The sequence below is a fragment of the Rutilus rutilus genome, assembly GCF_951802725.1.
Source record: "Rutilus rutilus genome assembly, chromosome: 25".
NCBI classification, from domain to species: domain Eukaryota; kingdom Metazoa; phylum Chordata; class Actinopteri; order Cypriniformes; family Leuciscidae; genus Rutilus; species Rutilus rutilus.
The window spans coordinates 4,351,906-4,363,917 of NC_140229.1; the positions used below are offsets into that span (position 1 = coordinate 4,351,906).

General features: G+C 34.3%; 1 protein-coding gene across 1 annotated transcript in view; it reads left to right on the forward strand.

The window, feature by feature from the left end:
- epb41l4a (erythrocyte membrane protein band 4.1 like 4A) overlaps window positions 1-9,616 on the forward strand; it is a 54,533-nt gene extending 44,917 nt beyond the window's left edge. The window contains exons 16-23 of the mRNA XM_084400123.1: window positions 892-942; window positions 1,418-1,495; window positions 1,736-1,855; window positions 2,718-2,765; window positions 2,849-2,917; window positions 3,768-3,878; window positions 4,788-4,866; window positions 8,986-9,616. Coding sequence (XP_084256249.1) covers window positions 892-942; window positions 1,418-1,495; window positions 1,736-1,855; window positions 2,718-2,765; window positions 2,849-2,917; window positions 3,768-3,878; window positions 4,788-4,866; window positions 8,986-9,096 — 667 coding nt within the window. The 3' untranslated portion in view covers window positions 9,097-9,616. The remainder of the gene's footprint in view (window positions 1-891; window positions 943-1,417; window positions 1,496-1,735; window positions 1,856-2,717; window positions 2,766-2,848; window positions 2,918-3,767; window positions 3,879-4,787; window positions 4,867-8,985) is intronic.
- Window positions 9,617-12,012: the final 2,396 nt, after the last annotated feature.

A 12,012-nucleotide genomic window follows, 5' to 3' on the forward strand; every position in this document is an offset into this window, starting at 1 on the left:
ATCTGCAGCACAATGAAACACAACATTTGTTGAAAACTAAGCAAATAATTTAATTTCTACAATAGTAACTTCTCACTAGAGATGACATCAGAAGTGGAAAATGTACATTTACACACAACTTTCAGATGCCATCTTTATTTTTTAGCTCAACTGTCACAGAATAGAAAGCACAGGATTGTGGGATATCAGTCAGATAAAGGTATCTCAGGAGACAGAAAGTTAAGCTAACATTGGATCCGTCCTGTCTTGGAAAGAGAGTCCTCTCTGAATCCAGATGCATTTGCTCCCTCTAGTGGAAATACAATGGAGCAAACGTCCTTTATACTACGAAGCCAAACACAAAGAGTTGCATCTGAATAATTCCTTTAGTCCGTTTAATAATTGATAACACCCATATGTTACAAATGGCATCATGTAAATATGATTTGATATTTCTAGAATGATTCTTTTTCAGCTAAAGTGTCATTGTCTGGAAGAAAAGGAGCTGAAAGTTACTCTATACTCTCAAACATAAAGGTTCTTTATTGGCATCGATGGTTCCATGAAGAACATTCCATGGAATCTTTCCATTTTTTAAAGGTTCTTTAGATTTTTAAAATGTTCTTCACACAAAGAAAAGTTCTTTTGGGAACCAAAAATGGTTCTTCAATTCTAAAACGCCCTTTCGGAACCTTTTTAAGAGTGTAGTTCTGAGTTCTTAGTTCCGCACGCGAGGAACTGATGAAACAATGGCTGAGGATAAATAAATACGGATAAATCCTCCAAGCATCGCAGGCGTTTGTGTCTGTCTGTCTGTCTGTCTGTCTGTCTGTCTGTCTGTCTGTCTGTCAGAGATGATAAAACGGTCAGTGTTTCTCTTTAAACGCCCTTCCTTGTGTGTTGTTTCTCCAGGAGAGGTCCAACCACTGACGACCCACAGGCCAACAAGCAACACAGGAGGAGGTTCACTTCTATTCACTCGCTCCTTTAGATTCACAACTTATATAATATTGCAAAAAGGAAACAATCAGTGTTTGGTGTCTCACGGCTCGTTGTTTTTCTGATATATTTCTTTTCAAGACGAGTTTGTCACTGGCCGTTTTATTTTATGTATTTATTTACTGCATTTTGAGGCAAAATCTGCAGAATGAATCGTGTTAAATCACAGTTTTTGATTCACCAAAATATTTAATAAATGACCATGCATGTAGATGGAGATGTGTAATTTTCTTATTTTTTTAAAGAAGGGGTTAATTATTTTTCAGAACATCTAATTTGAAGTGCAGATGCCATTTTAATTTTCATACCACTATTTCTTGTATTACAATTTTGTTTTTGCAAAACTGATGTTGAGAAACATTCTAGAACGATCCAGGAAAGCGTGTCCCTCTTTCGTTCTGTCCTGTCACCTTTTGACCCCTCTGATTTGCCCCTTTAGATCCCGTTCCCGTGGCAACACCAGCAGCGGCAGTGAATCCGAGAACTCCAACAGGGAGCATCGTAAAAAAAGAAACCGGTGGGTGAATCCACTGAGCTTTCGGGACAGTGAAATTCAGAGGGCTGCTGTCCTGGTGCTCTCGTCAAATATATGCACAGTATAAATTATGCAATTTATGGTTTTAATGGAAACTGGGAAAGTCTTTGGGAAAAGCAGGGCATCTTTTCTGTCTGAAACTGAAAGAAAGTATGAATTTGAATGACAGTCTCAGTGCGTTCGCTAGTAAATCTCTGCAATGAATGTGTGTGTGCGCTGCAGGTCCCGTCAGGAGAACGAGATGGTGGATTCTGGTCCGCAGTGGGAGGTTGTGCTGCGCAGACAGAAAGAAAAAACACCAAATGATCCCAACCATCGCCGCTCACGCCATCGCTCACGATCGTAAGCGTGAAATGATTAACCCTGTTAACCCCTGATCATTTAGTTTCAATGGAAAGGCTATTGAACCTTTAGACAAAAAAAAAAAAAAAAAAAAAAATTACATATGTTTTATTCGTCGACTATCATATTTGATACATCAGCCTTCAATATAGCATGATACAGTAAGAATATGGAGGGGAAAATCCTCTATTTGAGTAAGAATATGCAGCTGCTGATATTTATATGGCTAAAAAAAGTAAGATGATATTCAATGCGATCTTTATAACATTATAGCTGATTACTTAAAATGTATATACATATCTACGTATATTTTCTCTCTCAATCATATGTCTTGGTAAGATGATATTTAAATGCTCAGTTTTATGATCAAAGCTCTGTATTTTCAAAACATATAATGTAATGCAGTGCAACTGTTATATATTCAATGGAACTGATGGATCATATTTTATACTCGCATGATTTTCCTATAAAATGATGAATGGATAATCAAGTCAAGTTCAGTTGCTTCAGTCCAGTAGGTGTTTCCATATTGAAATATTACTAGCAATATAAAAGTTATTCTTGCATCTACTTTTTAAAATCAGTAAAGATTTCACAGCAAAAAGATGGACATTTTTACAAGGCTTTTAGTTACTAAAAAAAAGTATAAACTTTATAAAGGCATGTGTAGTAGATTGTGTGCAACAGTTTTTTCAGCAAAGTTTTGATCATGTTGATTATTCAGAGGCCTTCGAATTGTACATATCAGATATGATACAGTAGATTTATAGGGTTGAATAATTACAAATCTATGATATGACCTACATCTTATGCTAGTCTTTTATGCTAACTCACCTTATGCTACCTCTTTCTCTTGACGTAGACGAAGCCCTGACGTTCAAGCTAAAGAGCAGCTCTGGAAACACATCCAGTGAGTTTAACGTCACTCTCGTCACTAATTAGTGTTATTAATAAATCAGTCTTCGGTGATGATCATTTTATGTTTGTGAACAGGAAGGACCTGATCGATCCCTCCGGTCTTTCTGAGGAGCAACTGAAGGAAATTCCGTACAAGAAAGTGGAGTGAGTCAAATCAAACTGCCCTATGACGTGCTAACCTACAATAGTCAGGTTGATATTGTCCGATAAAACACTTTTACTTGCATGAAACAAGTTCATTTAGATGTTACCACATAAACTATTTAGCATATCCGGAAAAACGTTGAATGTAGCCGTTAAAAATTCAATTCAATTCACATTTATTTGTATAGCGCTTTTCATAATACATATTGTGAAAAGCAGCTTTACAGAAAATGCATGTGTCTACATTACAATTTAGAGTGATCTGTTATCAGAGGTGACTGTGTCCAAGTTATGGATTTCAAAAATGTACATATACAAATCACACAGTCGGCTAATAATGTATTCATTTAAACAATGTATAAATTTAAGGCAGAAACAATGAGCTCACAGTGTTTGTTAACCAAGGATTAGGAATGGGAAACTATCATTATATATGGACTTTGTCTATTCCGAAAAAGAAAAGATAAAAAACACATCATAAAACATCCAATATTTCCACAAATACACCCCCAAATTGTTATATTTGATAACAGGTTGCAAACATGCATGGAAAGAATGTTTGTTGGAGCGTTAAAGTGGGCATCTTCGGATGGTTCAGATCTCATGTGAGTGACAGGTTGTCCCGCCCTTGCTAGTGAACACGCCATCAGAGAAGAGAAGAGATGTCGCTGCAAGAGAGAGGGGAAGATATCCTGATTAAAGATTACGAGGCACATGAATAATAATAATATAAATAAGATGATGTCTGTCAGTGTGTAAAGATCCCCAGTGCAGTAACCCGGAAAGTACGCTTTTAAAGACTAGGGCCCATGGTACAAAAATGCAAACCACTGCATGTATCTCGTTTCAGGACACAAGGTGACCCAATCAAGATCCGCCATTCACATTCTCCCAGGAGCTTCCGGCAGTTTCGACGCTCCCACTGTTCGGATGGCGAGAGGTCTGTGCTCTCCGAGGTCAAGTAAGTCCTGAGCGCTCAAAAGGATTTTTCACACTCACTCACTGTCACTGTTCTTCATTTTAAAGTATTATGTTCTTGATTTTGTTTTTGGGCTCTACTAGAATAGGTTTTCATGCTTAAACGTGCTTAAAATTTTCCTCATATTCTCCATTGTTGCAGCTCCTCTCTTCCCAGTCTGTCAGTAACGCTCTGTTTAGTTCCTGTCTCTATGAAGTCCCTCCTTCTGAAAAGCGCACTGCTCTGATTGGTTGGCTGGACTGGTCGGTGTTGTGATTGGTCAATCGTTTTGAGTGTGTTTTGGAAATGTCCCACCCCTTACCATAATTAGATCCAGGGTGGAAAAAACAGAAATCGCATACTTCCCTACTATATAGTAGGCGAAAAACATTATAGGCCCTATTTTAACGATCTAAGCGCATGGTCTAAAGCGCACGGCGCAAGTTCACTTAGGGCGCGTCCGAATCCACTTTTGCTAGTTTACCGACGGGAAACATGGTCGGTGCACCCGGCGCATGGTCTAAAAGGGTTGTCCCTATTCTCTTAATGAGTAATGGGTGTGTTTTGGGATTTACGTGCGTTGAACCAATCAGAGTCTCATCTCCCATTCCCTTTAAATGCCAGTTGCGCTCGCGTCATGGCGGATTCGCTATTTACATGACGGAATTTGATAGTGGAAAGACCGAACGCGTCTCCAGAGCGCAAACGGATCTGCTCGTGCGCGAGGTAAAAGTGCGCAAGCAGAACATCTACGGGACAAGCCGGATTCACCATATCTTTATGTACACAATAATTATCTTTACATTGTAATCCTATTTTATCAAACGGCAACATTACACACTAAAGAAAGATGAACGTGAAAAAGCATAATAGGTCCTTTTTAATGCTCTTTCCACTTCTTGATCTCTGCAGCTCTCGGACGGATCTGGTCCCTCCTCTCCCTGTGACCCGCACCGCAGACGTGCCCGGCTCCAGTGCGACCCCTGCGCAGGTCAGACGCCCTCCTTTCTTCATTACTGCAAACGCCGCCTTAATTATTTAAGGTTTCATTGCTAATTTAAATATTAACCTTTAGAGTCAGAGTCACAAAGACTATATAATATTCTGTCATTTCTGATGAGTTTCTTTGGGTTTAAAAAGACAATTACTTGCACTGACACTACAGTTCAACTAAATTTAAACTGAATTGAGCTGAATGATTTCTGAAGGATCATGTGACACTGAAGACTGGAGTAATGATGCTGAAAATTCAGCTTTGATCACATGAATAAATTACATTTTAAAATATATTACAACAGAAAACTATGGAAGCTTGTTTCCGCCACAGAATAATAACATGCAATTGCGTATATCACACAATTCTGAGAAAATATGCCAGTATTGTGAGATATAAACTGACAATTGCATGTTATAAAGTCAGAATTGTGAGATATAAACTGGCAATTGCATGTTATAAAGTCAGAATTGTGAGATATAAACTGGCAATTGCATGTTATAAAGTCAGAATTGTGAGATATAAACTCGCAATTGCATGTTATAAAGTCAGAATTGTGAGATATAAAGTCAGAATTGTGAGATATAAAGTCAGAATTGTGAGTTATAAAGTCAGAATTGTGAGTTATAAAGTCAGAATTGTGAGTTATAAAGTCAGAATTGTGAGTTATAAAGTCAGAATTGTGAGATATAAAGTCAGAATTGTGAGTTATAAAGTCAGAATTGTGAGATATAAAGTCAGAATTGTGAGATATAAAGTCAGAATTGTGAGATATAAACTCGCAATTGCATGTTATAAAGTCAGAATTGTGAGATATAAAGTCAGAATTGTGAGATATAAACTCGCAATTGCATGTTATAAAGTCAGAATTGTGAGATATAAAGTCAGAATTGTGAGATATAAAGTCAGAATTGTGTGATATAAAGTCAGAATTGTGAGTTATAAAGTCAGAATTGTGAGATATAAAGTCAGAATTGTGAGTTATAAAGTCAGAATTGTGAGATATAAAGTCAGAATTGTGAGATATAAAGTCAGAATTGTGAGTTATAAAGTCAGAATTGTGAGTTATAAAGTCAGAATTGTGAGATATAAAGTCAGAATTGTGAGATATAAAGTCAGAATTGTGAGATATAAAGTCAGAATTGTGAGATATAAAGTCAGAATTGTGAGATATAAAGTCAGAATTGTGAGATATAAAGTCAGAATTGTGAGTTATAAAGTCAGAATTGTGAGTTATAAAGTCAGAATTGTGAGATATAAAGTCAGAATTGTGAGATATAAAGTCAGAATTGTGAGATATAAAGTCAGAATTGTGAGATATAAAGTCAGAATTGTGAGATATAAAGTCAGAATTGTGAGATATAAAGTCAGAATTGTGAGATATAAAGTCAGAATTGTGAGTTATAAAGTCAGAATTGTGAGATATAAAGTCAGAATTGTGAGATATAAAGTCAGAATTGTGAGTTATAAAGTCAGAATTGTGAGATATAAAGTCAGAATTGTGAGATATAAAGTCAGAATTGTGAGATATAAAGTCAGAATTGTGAGATATAAAGTCAGAATTGTGAGATATAAAGTCAGAATTGTGAGTTATAAAGTCAGAATTGTGAGATATAAAGTCAGAATTGTGAGATATAGTCAGAATTGTGAGATATAAAGTCAGAATTGTGAGTTATAAAGTCAGAATTGTGAGTTATAAAGTCAGAATTGTGAGTTATAAAGTCAGAATTGTGAGTTATAAAGTCAGAATTGTGAGTTATAAAGTCAGAATTGTGAGATATAAAGTCAGAATTGTGAGATAAAAAGTCAGAATTGTGAGTTATAAAGTCAGAATTGTGAGATATAAAGTCAGAATTGTGAGATATAAAGTCAGAATTGTGAGATATTAAGTCAGAATTGTGAGATATTAAGTCAGAATTGTGAGATATAAAGTCAGAATTGTGAGATATAAAGTCAGAATTGTGAGTTATAAAGTCAGAATTGTGAGATATAAAGTCAGAATTGTGAGATATAAAGTCAGAATTGTGAGATATAAACTCGCAATTGCATGTTATAAAGTCAGAATTGTGAGATATAAAGTCAGAATTGTGAGATATAAACTCGCAATTGCATGTTATAAAGTCAGAATTGTGAGATATAAAGTCAGAATTGTGAGATATAAAGTCAGAATTGTGTGATATAAAGTCAGAATTGTGAGTTATAAAGTCAGAATTGTGAGATATAAAGTCAGAATTGTGAGTTATAAAGTCAGAATTGTGAGATATAAAGTCAGAATTGTGAGATATAAAGTCAGAATTGTGAGTTATAAAGTCAGAATTGTGAGATATTAAGTCAGAATTGTGAGTTATAAAGTCAGAATTGTGAGATATAAAGTCAGAATTGTGAGTTATAAAGTCAGAATTGTGAGTTATAAAGTCAGAATTGTGAGATATAAAGTCAGAATTGTGAGTTATAAAGTCAGAATTGTGAGATATAAAGTCAGAATTGTGAGATATAAAGTCAGAATTGTGAGATATAAACTCGCAATTGCATGTTATAAAGTCAGAATTGTGAGATATAAAGTCAGAATTGTGAGATATAAACTCGCAATTGCATGTTATAAAGTCAGAATTGTGAGATATAAAGTCAGAATTGTGAGATATAAAGTCAGAATTGTGTGATATAAAGTCAGAATTGTGAGTTATAAAGTCAGAATTGTGAGATATAAAGTCAGAATTGTGAGTTATAAAGTCAGAATTGTGAGATATAAAGTCAGAATTGTGAGATATAAAGTCAGAATTGTGAGTTATAAAGTCAGAATTGTGAGTTATAAAGTCAGAATTGTGAGATATAAAGTCAGAATTGTGAGATATAAAGTCAGAATTGTGAGATATAAAGTCAGAATTGTGAGATATAAAGTCAGAATTGTGAGATATAAAGTCAGAATTGTGAGATATAAAGTCAGAATTGTGAGTTATAAAGTCAGAATTGTGAGTTATAAAGTCAGAATTGTGAGATATAAAGTCAGAATTGTGAGTTATAAAGTCAGAATTGTGAGATATAAAGTCAGAATTGTGAGATATAAAGTCAGAATTGTGAGATATAAAGTCAGAATTGTGAGATATAAAGTCAGAATTGTGAGATATAAAGTCAGAATTGTGAGTTATAAAGTCAGAATTGTGAGATATAAAGTCAGAATTGTGAGATATAAAGTCAGAATTGTGAGTTATAAAGTCAGAATTGTGAGATATAAAGTCAGAATTGTGAGATATAAAGTCAGAATTGTGAGATATAAAGTCAGAATTGTGAGATATAAAGTCAGAATTGTGAGATATAAAGTCAGAATTGTGAGTTATAAAGTCAGAATTGTGAGATATAAAGTCAGAATTGTGAGATATAGTCAGAATTGTGAGATATAAAGTCAGAATTGTGAGATATAAAGTCAGAATTGTGAGTTATAAAGTCAGAATTGTGAGTTATAAAGTCAGAATTGTGAGTTATAAAGTCAGAATTGTGAGTTATAAAGTCAGAATTGTGAGATATAAAGTCAGAATTGTGAGATAAAAAGTCAGAATTGTGAGTTATAAAGTCAGAATTGTGAGATATAAAGTCAGAATTGTGAGATATAAAGTCAGAATTGTGAGATATTAAGTCAGAATTGTGAGATATTAAGTCAGAATTGTGAGATATAAAGTCAGAATTGTGAGATATAAAGTCAGAATTGTGAGTTATAAAGTCAGAATTGTGAGTTATAAAGTCAGAATTGTGAGTTATAAAGTCAGAATTGTGAGATATAAAGTCAGAATTGTGAGATATAAAGTCAGAATTGTGAGTTATAAAGTCAGAATTGTGAGATATAAAGTCAGAATTACGAGTTGATTTAGTTGCAATTGTAAGTTTATATCTCGCAATTTTGACTTTATATCTCACAATTGTGACTTTATATCTCGCAATTAAATAAAGTCGTAAAATTGTAATATTATTTAACAATACTACTGTTTTTACTGTATTTTTGATCAAATAAATGATTATCTGGTGAGCAGAAGAGACTTAATCTTTCAAAAATACACCGTCATATAATCAGTGTCTGATGTTTCTCACTGTAACGTGTGCCTGTTTTTGTTTTGTTCCTCTCAGAAGAAGAAAGGCTCCAAAGACACTCTCTCGGAGAGCTCTGAACAGGACACTAAAAGCACCGCCAAGGTGGTGAAGACCGTACACACATCTCGAGTCAAAGCAGAAACGTGAGCGCTTCTCACAGTCGACGCATCAGGGACGAGCGGAAGCACGAGACACTGAAGTGATCCAGATTCACGGACACCCTCAATGAAAAATCGTTCATAAATCAGCTTAATTCTACAGTAAAGCATATATGTCCTCACATGGTCTAGAGTCTCCTGTGAAATTAGATTCATTTCCTACTGACAATCAAATGAAGGATGGTGGACCGTTGTATAGTTCACACGACTCAGTCTGATGTTGTCGCGAACAATATCTTTTGAACACATTTTCGTACAGTATTAAACGTCTGTGAGCTAAATCAGCATGTGGGAATGGTGGTAAACAGTGCTTTGTATTATTAATATTAATGTTGTTCGTTGTGTCCTCAGATTTTAGAGTCAGCTCTGCTGTAGGAAATGTTGCTGCTGTATTTCTATTTTTGTTTTTGCACAATAATGTAGACTCTCGTTTCTGTTTAAAAAAAAAAATCACTGTAACTAAACTGGAAGCTCAAATTCTTGTCAATAAAGACATTCCATTACATTCACACTGGGGTTATTTGACCTGCATGTAGTAACACACAGCAGCCAGTAGTGGGAGACAAACAGCTTGGTAAAGATACAGGTAATACAGGTAATCATTTTATTGGGGAAATACAATATATGCACAAGACAAATGGGCTCTTTGCAGTGCAGGGACTGATTACATGTAATCTGGATTACATAATCAGATTCCAAGAAAAGTACTTGTAATTAGATTATATTGCGCTTTAAAATACTTGTAATCGGACTACAGTTAGTCTTTTTTTATTATTATTATGCTATTCTCTATGGAAGCTTGTTTCCGCCACAAAAAAAAAAAAATGTAATGATAATTGCGACTTTTTATCTCACAATTGCGAGTTTACATCTCGCAATTCTGACTTTATTTCTCAGAATTTTGAGATATAAAGTCAGAATTGCGTGAAATAAAGTCGCAATTGCGTGTTATAAAGTCAGAATTGCGAGATACAAAGTCAGAATTGCGTGAAATAAAGTCGCAATTGCGTCTTATAAAGTCAGAATTGCGAGATATAAAGTCAGAATTGCGTGAAATAAAGTCAGAATTGCGTGTTATAAAGTCAGAATTGCTCGCAATTGCGACTTTATATCACGCAATTCTGACTTTATAAGACGCAATTGCGAGTTTATATCTCGCAATTCTGACATCTTTTCTCAGAATTGTGAGATATAAAGTCCAATTCTAAGAAAAAAAAAAGACGGACTTTTTTGTCTTTTTTTTTTACCTCAGAATAGTTTATCTCACAATTCTGACTTTATATCTCCCAATTGCGTATTATAAAGTCAGAATTGCGTGATGTAAAGTCGCAATTGCGAGAAAAAAGTCAGAATTCTGACTTTATATGACGCAATTGCGACTTTATTTCACGCAATTCTGACTTTATAACATGCAATTGCGACTTTATTTCACGCAATTCTGACTTTATATCTCAAAATTCTGAGAAATAAAGTCAGAATTGCGAGATGTAAACTCGCAATTGTGAGATAAAAAGTCGCAATTATCTCTTAAAATGTTTTATTCTGTGGCGGAAACAAGCTTCCATAATTCTCACATTGGCAGTAAATTATTCATAATTGATTGATTATTGTCCCTACTACTTCTTTTAAACTTTTCTTTCTAAAAAATAAAATAAAATAAAAAGTCTGCTTATATATGTTCAGGTTTGTGAAATTGCTCACACAGACCAGCCACTGAAAAGCATTTGATCAGTGGATTTACAGAAATCATTTCACTTTTAAGAAGAGTTTTCTCAACACTGTAACACTGCATATCTAATCAATATCTGACAAACACATTCATAATTATGTGAAATATCACAGGGGGTCATTTAACCATGCATTACTGTCTTTGGAAGGCTTTTGTCTTTCAAACACTATAAAATGTACAAGTTCATGTCATTTCTTATTTACATGCAATGCAGGGATTCCCCAAATTTTGACCTAATATATTTACTTAAAGATGACCCTGAGATTTCAAGTTAATAAGTATGCCAAAAATAATAATAATAAAATTAAGTTCACTGTTCTCTGATGTTAGTTAATGGTCACGTGACATGCAGGTAAACAAATAAAATATTTTTCAATAATTTTATTTTGATTGATTTTATTTTACAGTTATTTTTATTTAACATTTTTATCATTTAATTACTTAATAGCTTGTCATTAAACTCACGAACCCCAGCGTGGGAAACCCTGACTGACATAATGTGATATTTAACGCACTTCATGTTGTTGATAACAAAGAATGGAATATATTTTCTTTCTCTTTGTATTTTTATATCAATATGGTACAAGATTATCCTATTCAAATCAATGTGATAAAGGAATTAGGTCAAAAGTAATCTAAAAGAAGTGGTCAGATTGTATATTACTTTAAATGTAATGGATTACGTTACTAACTACAATTTGTAAGTAATCTACAGCAAAAATAAAATGGTCTTTATAATGATTCTCAATGGTAAAACACTTAAAGGAGAACTCCGGTCAATTTTAACATTGAGCTCATTTTTTTGTACATTTGGAGTGCTGCCAATACAGAGAACAACGACAAAAATTGGTGTTGCCTACACCGAGTTATTCTATTTTTAAAATTTGCACCCTATTGACTTCAATGGGGCAAGTAGTAAGCCTGCTTTTTAGCCTCTTAACATCCTTTAAGTGTCATGACAAGTGCACAGAAAATGTGAGTGATTCCTTCCGAGTGAACACGGGTGGAGCTGACTGCAGTAGATGTTAGAGATATTAATAAAAATGAAGTTAATTCAGCCAAAAAAAAAAATGAGCTCAATGTTAAAATTGACCGGAGTTCTCCTTTAACGTTCAATTTAGCGTGATGCCTTCATATTCTGGGTATATTAACATTCACTAAGATTAATGGTAGTAA